This window comes from Lynx canadensis, chromosome F2, assembly GCF_007474595.2.
Source record: "Lynx canadensis isolate LIC74 chromosome F2, mLynCan4.pri.v2, whole genome shotgun sequence".
Taxonomy (NCBI): Eukaryota; Metazoa; Chordata; class Mammalia; order Carnivora; family Felidae; genus Lynx; species Lynx canadensis.
The window spans coordinates 19,676,993-19,689,467 of record NC_044320.2 but is presented as its reverse complement, the minus strand read 5'-3'; the positions used below and the strand labels follow the sequence as shown (position 1 = coordinate 19,689,467).

Sequence of the window (12,475 nt, the reverse complement as noted above, 5' to 3'; positions counted from 1 at the left end):
AAGAAAGAAAGAAAGAAAGAAAGAAAGAAAGGAAGGAAGAAAAAGAGAGAAAGAGTAATGATGGGAACAAAGAAAAAAGGATAGAGTTCCTATTCAAAGTATAAAACACACAGAAGATGGGGTGCCTGCTGGGTGGCTCAGTTGGTTAAACTGAGTCTTGACTTCAGTTCAGGTCATGATGTCACAGTTCATGAGTTTGAGCCCTACTTCAGACAATGCTCCCTCTCTCTCAAAATGCACACTGCACAGCCTGCTTGGGATGCTCTCTCTGCCTCTCCCCTGCTCGTGTGCATGTGCGCTCTCTCTCTCTCCCAAAATAAATAAATTAATTAAAAAATAAAATAAAAAACACAGAAGAAAACACAAAAATATAGACAGATGTCCCAAGATACCAAAAAATACACACATACATTAACTGCCACATGGTAACACTTCTATCCTCTGACCATTAACATTAAAGATTTTTCAAAGAAGTGCTGAATTTTTTAACTAGAATGTAACTACAGACTAGATGATATTAAGTACAGGCTAAGAGGTTCCCTACTGATGACATAAATGAATCACATCAACTAAGAAGAAAAATGTCAAATATAATCATGAAATACATCTTTAAACAGATTTTCAGTTCAGATTATAAATAACAGTGCTCTTCACTGTTTCACAACAGTATTTCAAAAGCAATCATTTAAATCACATAGCATATAATTTAACAATAGGGCAACTTTAAATACTACATAGTATTATAATCTGCTAAAAATGGTCTTCAAAACATAATTCCCTGATCTCAGAAATACACGCTTTAATGTTAGTTCTGATGTTGTGAACTGAAAACAGAAATGAATACATGATGAGCTTTGTTTATACTGTATTTATAAGTTCTGTTCCTACCTGCTATCAATAGGATCTTATAAATTTTCAAATGCATGAACTCTGTCAGATAAGAGATGAGGCTGGTTTCCTGCTTATCCTCTTTTTTATTTATTATATAAATATGTACCTTAGAATGGATGAGTATTTTTGTCCATGTCAACCTTACCTTTTAGTACACCTCAATCACAAGGAAAAATCACTTAAATTACAATTTACATCACAAATCAAGAACTATGAAATAATTAACAGCAAAACTTCATACAAAGATATGTATATAATAAGCACCTGAAATAGTTAGGGTTGGGTTGGGGTTAGGGAAGAAAGAGGGGAGGGAAGAGAGAAGGGAAGTGGGAAGGGAAATGTAAAACATAAACCACTGAATAAGGTGACTTAACCAAGAACTCACTGTTACAACCAACTTGAAAAACAACTGTTGGTAAAGACAATGTCTTTGTTAGGAAGCTGTAATCTCTTAGATGGACTCCTCATGCCCAGATGCAATTCAGTGAGGTTAGAAAGCAGTTTGACTTTTTAAAAGAAAACTCTCTGCCAACCTATATGTAAAGTTGAGGAAGATAATTAACATCTTTAGGTCTATGCTCTTGTTTCTAACTGGAGGGACTGTAGGGCACCTGGGTGGCTCAGTCGGTTAGCCTCTGACTCTTGATCTCAGCTCACGTCATGATCTCATGGTTGGTGAGCCCCATGCCAGGCATCTGCACTGATGGTGCAGAGCCTGCTTGGGATTCTCTCTCTCCCTCTCTCTCAAAATAAATAAATAAACTTAAAAAAAAAAGAGCAGCTTAACTGGAAGGACTATAATCTAAATTACTCTCAATGACTCAAATTTTATTTTATGAAGTCATAATCTTAAAACAAATGAACAAAAATTTACATGCCTAACATGTACAAAGAAAGGAAGACAGACATGGTCAAAAATTTAATCCTATTCAAATATACTATGAACATCCTACTTTGCAAAAGCAGCAGAAGTAAAGACAATGAAGACTAGAAGAAAGACAAAAATGAAAACTGCTATTATGTCAGGACTGGGATTTTCTTCTATTTTCCCTTATTTTCTAAATTTTAAATATTATACTTTTTAAATACTAAGTCTATGTAATAAAAATTGAGATTTATATGAGATAGAAAGGAACAAATGAAATACACCAAGACACTTTTCTCACTTTTAAAACAGACTGAATCAATCAGCACATAAGGGATATACCATGTACAGTACAAACTGCTATATAAGCTTTTCTTTAAATTATAATAGAAGTTGTATGTAAAATTGCAGGGAATAAACTTTATTAACAATATATTTTTGGGGGTGCTTGGGTGGCTCAGTCAGTTAAGCCTCTGACTTCGGCTCAGGTCATGATCTCATAGTTTGTGAGTTCAAGCCGCATGTCAGGTTCTGTACTGACAGCTCAGAGACTGGAGCCTGCTTGGAATTCTGTGTCTCCCTCTCTCTCTCTGCCCCTCGCCTGCTCATGCTCATTCTCTCTCTCTCAAAAAATAAACATTAAAAAAAAAAAGAGGAAACAAATCGTGTTTTTAAAAATGTCTTTCCAAAAGCATATCTAATTAAAAAAAAACACATAAAAAAGACATTAATAAATGAATAACGTATTCCTCTATTTTTGAAAATAATAAAAACTTGTTTTGTTCATATATAATCTTCCAAAATTATTCAATTTACTTTAGGACTTGTAAAATCAAAATAGTATAAGCACAAAAACTAACCTTACGTAGGGGACAGGGTCATTCTGAATCATATTAAGTAGCCATTGCAGTTCTTCGTAACTCCGGTCCACTGAAAATAAAAATTAAGAAATATTTTATTTATTTATTATTTTTATTTAATTTAAACCCAAGTTAGTAAGTTAGTTAACATATAGGGTAGTAACGGTTTAAGGAGTAGAATTTAGTGATTTATCCCTTACATACAATGCCCAGTACTCATCCCAACAAGTGTCCTCCTTAATGCCCATCACCTATTTAGCCCATCCCCCCACACCCCTCCCTTCCAGCAACCCACAGTTTGTTCTCCTTATGGTTTGCTCCCTGTTTTTATCTTATTTTTCCTTTCCCTCCCCTATGTTCATCGGTTTTGCTTCTTAAAGTCCACATGAGTGAAATCATGTATTTGTCTTTCTCTAACTTAAGAAATATATTTGCTTCTAATTATAACAAATGAAATAGTAAGGGACAAGGAGGGAATTTACACTTAATATTTAGGGCTATGCCTTAGCTGTCTTCAGAGTTGAAAGCTGTACGCACCTTCTTACATTTTCCGTAGGAAAAGTCACTTTGTAAATTTCATTCATTCATATAGCCAAAACGTAAAACAGAACCAAGTGCATATTTTTCACTAATGTTCAAATCAATGACAAGTACAAGATAAAGCAAATTATATTAAAAACCCTAAATTAAAGATGAGCAATTCTAAATGGAAAAATATGTTTAAATAAAACTGTGTTTCTAGATGTTTAAATCAAATTATAGGGAAACTTGATACCCAATGGCACCTCAACTATATTACAGTATACAATATGAAAAACTGTTTTTACCCAAGTGGTTTCTTTCACTTGAGACTAAAGAGCAGCCTTAACTTTTCAATAACACATAAAATCGTGCTATAAATATACCTCAATAAAGTCATTCGTTAGCTATTTCCATCCACCTTTTCAACAAGTTATGCTTTTATGATTTGAAAAGCTTTATTATCAGAATTTTATTTCTAATATCTTCCATTTTTTTACTTTCTAATGATCTAGATTCATGGATAACACCAAAGCACTTCTCAATTAAGTACTTATTGACTTAGCATTCTTTTGGAAATGACAATATTAGCATTCTATTTCATTTCAGGTAGTACTAATGCATGAAATCTTTGTAGTTATTTGACAGTAAACATCACTCATGTCCCTTAGGAAAGAAGGTTGGAAATACTGGCATATTTGGTAAATCTCAGAACTTCTAGATTTCACAAATTGGTAAAATGTCAAATCAAAACTGAAGACTGATAGAGGGATAGAGGATCACTGTTTTTCACCACTTCTTAAAAGAAAGAATTATTTTAACCCTCAATAAAAAGAACAAATGACCGTCCTTTCTGAACTTAGCTCAACATATATAAGATACACACTTTGTTCTTACCCTTTTATAATTTGACTATACACATACTTCTGAAATTTACAAAAAAATTATAAAAATTTGAGTATATTTCTTCTATTAACATATTAAAATTAACCACTCCTTCTCTTTCCATAGTCAGATGAGAAGTACAACACACTCTACCTTCTTTACTCTTCCCATATTTAGGTGCAATAATCTGAAATTCTAGATGTAAATTAAAATGACATATTTCTTATATTTGCATGTTGTTTTTAAGGAATTATTTTTGAAGTTTCCATTAAATTGTCCAACCATGTTAACAAATATTTAGGCTCAGTTCTTTTTTTTTTTTTTAATTTTTTTTTAATGTTTATTTATTTTTGAGACAGAGAGAGACAGAGCATGAACGGGGGAGGGTCAGAGAGAGAGGGAGACACAGAATCTGAAACAGGCTCCAGGCTCTCAGCAGTCAGCACAGAGCCCGACGCAGGGCTTGAACTCACGGACCGCGAGATCATGACCTGAGCTGAAGTCGGACACTTAACCGACTGAGCCACCCAGGCGCCCCTAGGCTCAGTTCTTTATTTTACAGGCATAGTCACATTTCACACTTTCACCAATCTTGAGTTATAATGTGATTCACTTCCAGGTCAGCTGGGAATTCTCTGGGAATTTTAAGAATGTTACAAAGGAAATGTACATCTAAGTCTTTAATCTAAGTCTATGTGAGTAACAATTGGGCAAAAAAGAGAATGCAGGATTGCAGTTTTCCCTAAACATTATGTTAGCTATTTGTTTATGGTCTTTTGAACTCTTCATATTGTGAAGAAGTCACAGGTTACATTTTTCTTTTATCCTATATAATAACTGAGTTCTGATATTCCTAAGAACTTACACATTCTTTCCCTAACCTTCAAATTTTAAATTTTATCAGACTCTGGCGTAGGAAGTTTCATTCATACCCTTTCTTAGTACTCTATTATTTTTTGGATTATTGCTTTTCTTCTACTCGCTCTATTCTTTATGACTTATTTTTAATATTTTCATCTCTTTATTTTTCTGCCCTGTATCTTTTTAAATGTTTTAGATATATAATATTGTTTTATTCATTTTTTGGTCTTATGTTTTCTTCAACTTCACAAAGCCTTGCCTAATCCCCCTATGGAGACTTCTGTGTACGTATCTTGTTCTACTTTCACAAACTTTTGAAAGGCACAAGATGTTTTCTTGAGTGCTTAATTAGAAATTTCCCCAAAATCTTCTTCTAGTTTAATAACATGGAATTAAACCTATAGAATGATACACTGATTTCTTAAAAGACCAAAGATATCTGTAATTTTATTATTTTCTATCACTTATTAATTCTTATAAAAGTTCTACATTTATCAAAAATTCTTTCAATTTAAAATTTAAATATCTCATATTATTTGTAATATGCAACCCCAATAATGAAGACAGCTTTAAATAGTAAACATTTCTGAAATGATATGAGCATGCATACACACACACACACACACACACACACACACACACATTTATTTATTTATTTATTTATTTATTTATTTATTTAGAGAGAGAGAGAGAAAGAGAGAGAGAGAGAGAATGAACTGGGGAGGGACAGAAAGGGGGGCAGTGGGGGAGACAGAGGATCCAAAGCAGGTTCTGTGCTGCCAGCAGAGAGCCCAATGCAGGGCTTGAACTCAGGAACTGTGATACCATGTCCCGAGCTGAAGGCAGATGCTTAACTGACAGAGCCACTCAAGGACCCTGAGCATATATTTCTAAAGCATTACCTTTAGTATAATCAACGACTGCTTCCAAAGCTGCTATCCTAATGTCCACAAAGTGTCCATACTCGGCATAAGACTTAAAAAGAGCGGGATCACTTGGCACATGTCCATTCTTCTGAAGCACTCTTATGGCTCTCAAACAACTAGGAAACATAGTATTTACAGTTAAATATTTTTATAAAAGTATTTTGTATCAAACTTATTTCCCAGGCATTAGGAATTAATCTCTAACAGTAAACTGAAACACTGATATGATTTGAATCCATCTTTTTAAATTTTGTAGCATTAATTTTTTGCAGTAATTTAGTCGATAACATATATGGAAAGTGAGAACTGGTGGTGATGTCTGAACCAGTGAATCAACTTTTTAGCAAACTCCTAAAAAAATAGAATTTTTTGATAGCCATTTATTAACAAGTTGACAGAAGTGAAAAGGCATCTAAATAAGCTTAACAACAGAGATGTTTATACTCTATCCAATGGGATAAAAAGAGTATGCAGACATCCAAAATAATGCTTATGAAGAACTTCTGAAGACATGACAAAGTGTTTATGATATAATTCAAAAACTACATATACAACATCTGTCACATAATTAAAAAATGTATTTAGTTACAAGAGGAAAATTTTAGAAGGCTATTCTCCAAAACAGTAATAATCTGTGATGGTACAATCATATAGCATTTTAATTTTCTTTTATATCCTAAGTTCCTACAATGAGAATAAATTTCTCTTATAAAAGCAAGTAACTTTCATCATACCTGACAGTGATAGTATGTCTATAACTTGGAAGAAGTTTTTCCATATTCAAAAACCTGGTGATTTCTTCAAGAATAAGTCGCACATCTGGATTTAAGTTGTCCAAAGTTCGAACTTCATTATTCACACTGACTGCAGGCGTAACAGAGTTGGCAAGGGCATCAATCATTTCTGCACGATAATAATTATCTGAAAACTAAGCCAAAAATGATCACAAGAAAACAAAATTCACACTTCTGTTCAAAAATTAATAAAATATTTACAACTTCAGAACGTAACTTATCTGAAAAGACAAGCAAGTTCTCTGGGAATTATTTATGCCTTTTGTGTAGTTGTACATTGGGAGAAAGAGTGAAAGAGACTCACTAATTAGTAATACGTTAGTTTATTCAACTAGTATTTACCACATGTGAGGCACTCTTACAGTCACCTACCTAGATTCCTCTACAAGGAAGACAACGCTCCACGAATGCTACTGGTAACACAGAACTTGAAATCAGCTATTAACTCTACTCTTACGTATAAATTTATAATCAAGGATCACCAGATATTAGGAAAGCATCAACATAAAAAAGAAAGACCAGAACAAACAAAAGGTAAGAAATAACTTAGTGGAAAAAGATTTTGCAAGGAAAAGAAGGGAAAAAAATCCCAAAACTATCATGAACATCATTTGAGAAATAACTAATGGTATGCCTTCCAATAGCATAACATATTTTAAATGTTTTTATTGCTTATTTACTTTTGAGAGACAGACAGAGGCAGAGACAGAGCATGAGTTGGGGAGGAGCAGAAGGAGACACAGAATCCGAAGCAAGCTGTCGGCACAGAGCCCAACACGGGTCTCAAACTCCTGAACAGTGAAATCATGACCTGAGCCGAAGTCAGGCGCTTAAGGGACTAAGCCACCCAGGCACCCTGCAATAGCATAACATATTTTAAAAAGAAAGAAATATGCAGAGATTCAGAATCAAAGTAAATTGGAATATAACAGTGGGAAAAAAAACTCCTGAAATTCTAAGCAAAAAGGCAGATCTAAAGTAGAGAGAAAAGGAAAGTAGAGGGCTGATGTAGAAGACATACAAATGCAAGTTCTAGCAAGAGAAGGCAGAGAAACAGGACAACCATCCAAAAAATACTAATTTCTAAATCCATATCCCAGTCAATTCCCAGAGAAGCAATGTATTGAAAGGCAATCTGGGTGTAGCTTGATTTAAACTCAGCAAATCAGATACTTTAGCCTAGGAATTTGAATATGGAGCAAGCAAATTCAATTTTATCATCAGTGTTGGGAGTATGCTATGGCAACGCAAGCTACCAGGAGACAGAAGAGGAACAACTGCCCCTGTGACTTCCACCATGGAGCCAGAAGGCCACAGGGACATATGTAATGACAGAATCCCTACGCATTCTATGTTTAGACACTGGGCAAAAAAATAAAATAAACAACAAATAAAAAAAAAATACTCCACACCTGTTCACTCTGAACAAAGTTTTGTTTTCAAATCATTTTAATGACTGCAAAATTAATCACTGAAGCTTCAGTCTCTAAGTCCTATTTCTTTCCTCCAGGGCCAGAGAAAACAGTCATGGACTTATGTCATGCTAATTTTGTTTTAACATTTTGCATTTATCAACTTTTTATTTTCCAGGTTCTAAGCCTTGTTTCAAATTCTGAAAGACGATTTTCTTTTTAAAAAAAAAAAAATTTTTTTTAACGTTTATTTTTGACAGAGAAAGAGGGAGAGAGACCAAACATGAGCAGGGGAGGGTCAGAGAGAGAGGGAGACATAGAATGTGAAGCAGGCTCCAGGCTCTGAGCTGTCAGCACAGAGCCTGAAGCGGGGCTTGAACTCACAGACCACAAGATCATGACACTCAACCGACTGACCCACCCAGGCACCCCACCCCAAAAGACCATTTCTATTCAGAGATTATTCAAATTATATTTATACATTTTCTTCAAGTATTCTGATCGCTTCGTTGCTACCTCTGATAACTACTTTGCCAACCAAGCAGGAGCCCATTTATTTAACTGTTGTTTCTGACCAAAGTATTCAGATCACAGAAATAACTTACAAATTAAAAATGACATGGAAGCGTGGGTGAAGGAGGAAAACCAAGATTTAACATTTATCCCTCAGACCACATCCAATTCTCACAGCTACTATAATCTTAATTGAACAAGTGAGATAATCTGATCACCTCAAGGTTTTAAGAGATGAGGAAGAAGAAGTAATATGTAGAACACACATGGGGCAGCAGACATTCAAATACAGCAAAAATTCCTTAAAAAACAAAAAAACCCGAAGGCATCAATATCAGTGTGTTACAGCAAAGACTGTCGGATGTTAACAATGACCCTTTGGAATCAGGAATAGTTCAACCCATTTCTGTGTACCACACTTGAAAAAACAGAAATTTCAGAAACATGTGATTCATTAGAAATACGAATATATGCATAAAAGATTATCATATAAAATGGCTAATAACTAGGCTTCAAAGGGATTAAATTTTAGTCTTCTTGAAAACTCATCCGGAATACTGAATTTTATGTTCTGCCAATTAATGAGATATTGAAAAATTTTTTTAAATATTTCCCCCCCGCCGCCCCGACTCTCAACTTCTTTTTGGCATTTAATGTTTTGTATCTCTAATTTTACTTGTAGAAACCCTGTCATTTCTTCTCATGCACTTTTAAAATTTTATATCTATGTAGTGAAACTTAAAAAAAAACAAATCCTTAACCAAAGCCCTCAGTAATAAATCATTTGTGGTTGGAAGTGAGGTGCTTTAAAAAACAGATAAAACGATTGATGCAATATTCTTAGGGATCCATCTAATCGCAACTGTTCTTAAAATTTTAATCCATTAATCTATAGATCTTTAAATGACAACCAAGTCTTTTTTTCCCAACCGCAATTTTTAACAGAATAAGTTTTGATATCAGACAGATCTGGGTTTAACTCCTGGTTCTGCCACACACGTGACCTATTACCCTAAGTAAATCTTTATTAGCTTCTATCTCCTCACATGTAAATTGAGATAATAGTATCTATCTCACACATCTGATGCTAATCTTAATTTATTGCCACTAACCATAACACCTGATTAGCCTGCTCAAGATTAAAACAGATTGAGTCTTACACTGTTCTGAGAAAAATAATGAAGTATAAAGTTTAGTAATCTATCACTATGCTGCACCTTAAAAAATCATTAATGACATATATGATTGCATCATGTAAAACAGCACGGTATAGATCACCACACAGATGGGCAGCAGCAGCACATAGCACAATTCCCAGATTATACTTGCTGTGTAATCTTAGACTCTCGACCTCTGTGGTTTGCTTTCATTTGCCAACTACAGAATAAGTAAGGTTTAAAAGAATTAAGGTAAGTGAAATCACTTCACAAAGTACAAGTACTGTACTGGGGCCACCATGATTTAAATTACATAAACACCGGGGCGCCTGGGTGGCGCAGTCGGTTAAGCGTCCGACTTCAGCCAGGTCACGATCTCACGGTCCGTGAGTTCGAGCCCCGCGTCAGGCTCTGGGCTGATGGCTCAGAGCCTGGAGCCTGTTTCTGATTCTGTGTCTCCCTCTCTCTCTGCCCCTCCCCCGTTCATGCTCTGTCTCTCGCTGTCCCAAAAATAAATAAACGTTGAAAAAAAAAAAAAATTAAAATAAAAAAAAAAAAAAAAAAAAAAAAAAATTACATAAACACCCCCAAAACAAGAAAACTGACATAAACAAATGCACAAAGTTTTTCCCCATTCCATCTTAATATAATCTGATTTGATATCATCCAAAATCCTAACCTTGTATCTTCAGTAAAAGAAATTCATGTGCAGAAGAAAGGAATGTTATAAATGACAAGTCAAAACAAATCAGTAGACTAGGAACAAATCTTACAAAATTTTTTTAACAGTATTCAAAAATGGAAAGAAAAAGTCTATCAACTATAATGTACTTTTAAAGCACTGATTTTTTTAAAGATTCTTTTTAGCTTAAATCTTTGTTATTCTACTATGCTGAGGAAAAATTGGTCTTCTTGACTTTCGTTAATAATCACCATTTTTAATAAACATACTTATCACTTTTTCTTTACTCTTGTAATGTCTCATTAAACTTTCCATGAATTTGACTTATCCTACCAGATACATGTTTATATATCCTGTTCCCTCTTCCTAGAATAACCTTCCAAGACTGTCCCCATTCACAGACTGGGAAAAATCCTATTCATCTTTATGACTCCGTTTGAGGGTCATCACTTACATATAAAACTTCCCTGAGTCATTCTCTCTATAGCCTTGGAAGGTACCAGAAAACCGAATTCTCCTAGAAAACTGTGTATATGTATTTCCACTATGGATGACTGTTGCTGTTTTACTTGTCTGATTTCTCCATCAGGTGGAATCTGTGAGGGTCCAGAATCAGACTGGGATATACAGCAGTTGATCACTAGATATTTAATGAATAAATGAAATTCTGGACAGCACTTACCATCTCTTCCTTCTATTTAAACACAGTACACTGCCTAGCATAGCATATAGCCTCAAAAACATTTGCTGACTGTTATAATAACAAGATAAAATGAATAGCACTCAATAGCTGTTTGCAAATAAATAAATTAATAAACACATACTGTGGTAAAAAAACAAAAGAGTTAAATTCATCAATGAACAAGTTATTCCAAGAGGAAACTGTTTTCTGTGCATCCCATGGTAAAAGAAAAAAGGAATAAAAATAAAATTGGGTTGTCAGACTTCACCAAAGCAAGTTTTACTTGGCTCCCTTAAATTTGATACACTAATAGCTCCATCTTATAACAGGTATGAGGAACGTTAAAAACAACAACAACAAAAAAAAACCAAAAAACTAATCTTGGGTTGTTTTCCACTGGTCATTGTAATAAATCACATTTGTATGTTTCTAACTGTAGAAATTTTAAGTACCATGGACTCAACAATGATTTCACAGTCTAAATATTCTTTAAAAATCAAACATCACTAGGTAGGTGTTATAATATTCATTAAAGTATCTTACCTTATTTTTTCTGTTGTCATTGTACTTGATTAAGTCTAAAATGAACGTTAAGACTTCTTTGGGACAAAGGTTGTGAACATCTCTCAATAAAGCCATTGCAACTGGCATAGTCTACAAAACAAAAACAAAAACTTTTTTAAGCATATAACCTCTTTCATTACTACAATTCACTGAAATATCTGGATAGAGCCTAACCCAACCCTTCTAATTCCCACCCCCTCCCACTGAGAACATGGACACTGCAACCAAAGAGCCGAGAAGCAAACCAAGGGAACTGCACTCTGTCACCTGTGCGCCTTTGTCTTCATTTGTTAAACTATAGGTAATATAAATCCTATAAATCCAGTGGAAAAGGAAGAGGTTTTAACACCAGAGAGACTACTATTCAACTCCTACTCTACTTCCGAGATGGATGATTTTAGCTAGCTGCTGACTTGAAAGCTTCCTTTCCTCACAACCGTTTTTAAGATGAAAGGATACAGCAGCTGAATGCCTATGACAGTTAGTAGAGTTCAATCATCAGTCCGAGAGACATTGATTCTGCAGCACCACCTCACTGTAAACCTAAAGAAAAATGGTAAATTATCTAAAATCCAGCCTAAGTTTCCCCTTTCCAAATTTTTGTAGGCAACTTTTCTAAGGAAGTGAAACCTGACTCACACAGCAGTAACCTTTACCAGTAAAACAAAACTATTTAAACTCAAGATGGAGCCACAGCTGAATAGTCATCAAAGTCCTCAGTGTGCAAGGAGATCTGGACTATGCTCATCTGATCAAGATAGTCAAATTTTCCAAACAGAGGGACAAATAGGAGGGTGGCTCCTTTGCTTGCATGAAGGACCAGAAGCAACAGGATAGTCAGTGTTACAACAGCGCAACAAAAGA

General features: G+C 34.6%; 1 protein-coding gene across 5 annotated transcripts in view; it reads right to left on the bottom strand.

Annotated features, from left to right (window-relative positions):
* The window catches only part of TAF2 (TATA-box binding protein associated factor 2), a 102,850-nt gene that overhangs the window by 38,678 nt on the left and 51,697 nt on the right, over nt 1–12,475 (bottom strand). For all 5 annotated transcript variants that reach the window (XM_030304577.1, XM_030304578.1, XM_030304581.1 and 2 more), the window contains 4 exons: nt 11,591–11,701; nt 6,542–6,735; nt 5,784–5,923; nt 2,617–2,686 (listed from right to left, as the gene is read on the bottom strand). In XM_030304577.1, the coding sequence (XP_030160437.1) occupies nt 2,617–2,686; nt 5,784–5,923; nt 6,542–6,735; nt 11,591–11,701 (515 nt within the window). The remainder of the gene's footprint in view (nt 1–2,616; nt 2,687–5,783; nt 5,924–6,541; nt 6,736–11,590; nt 11,702–12,475) is intronic.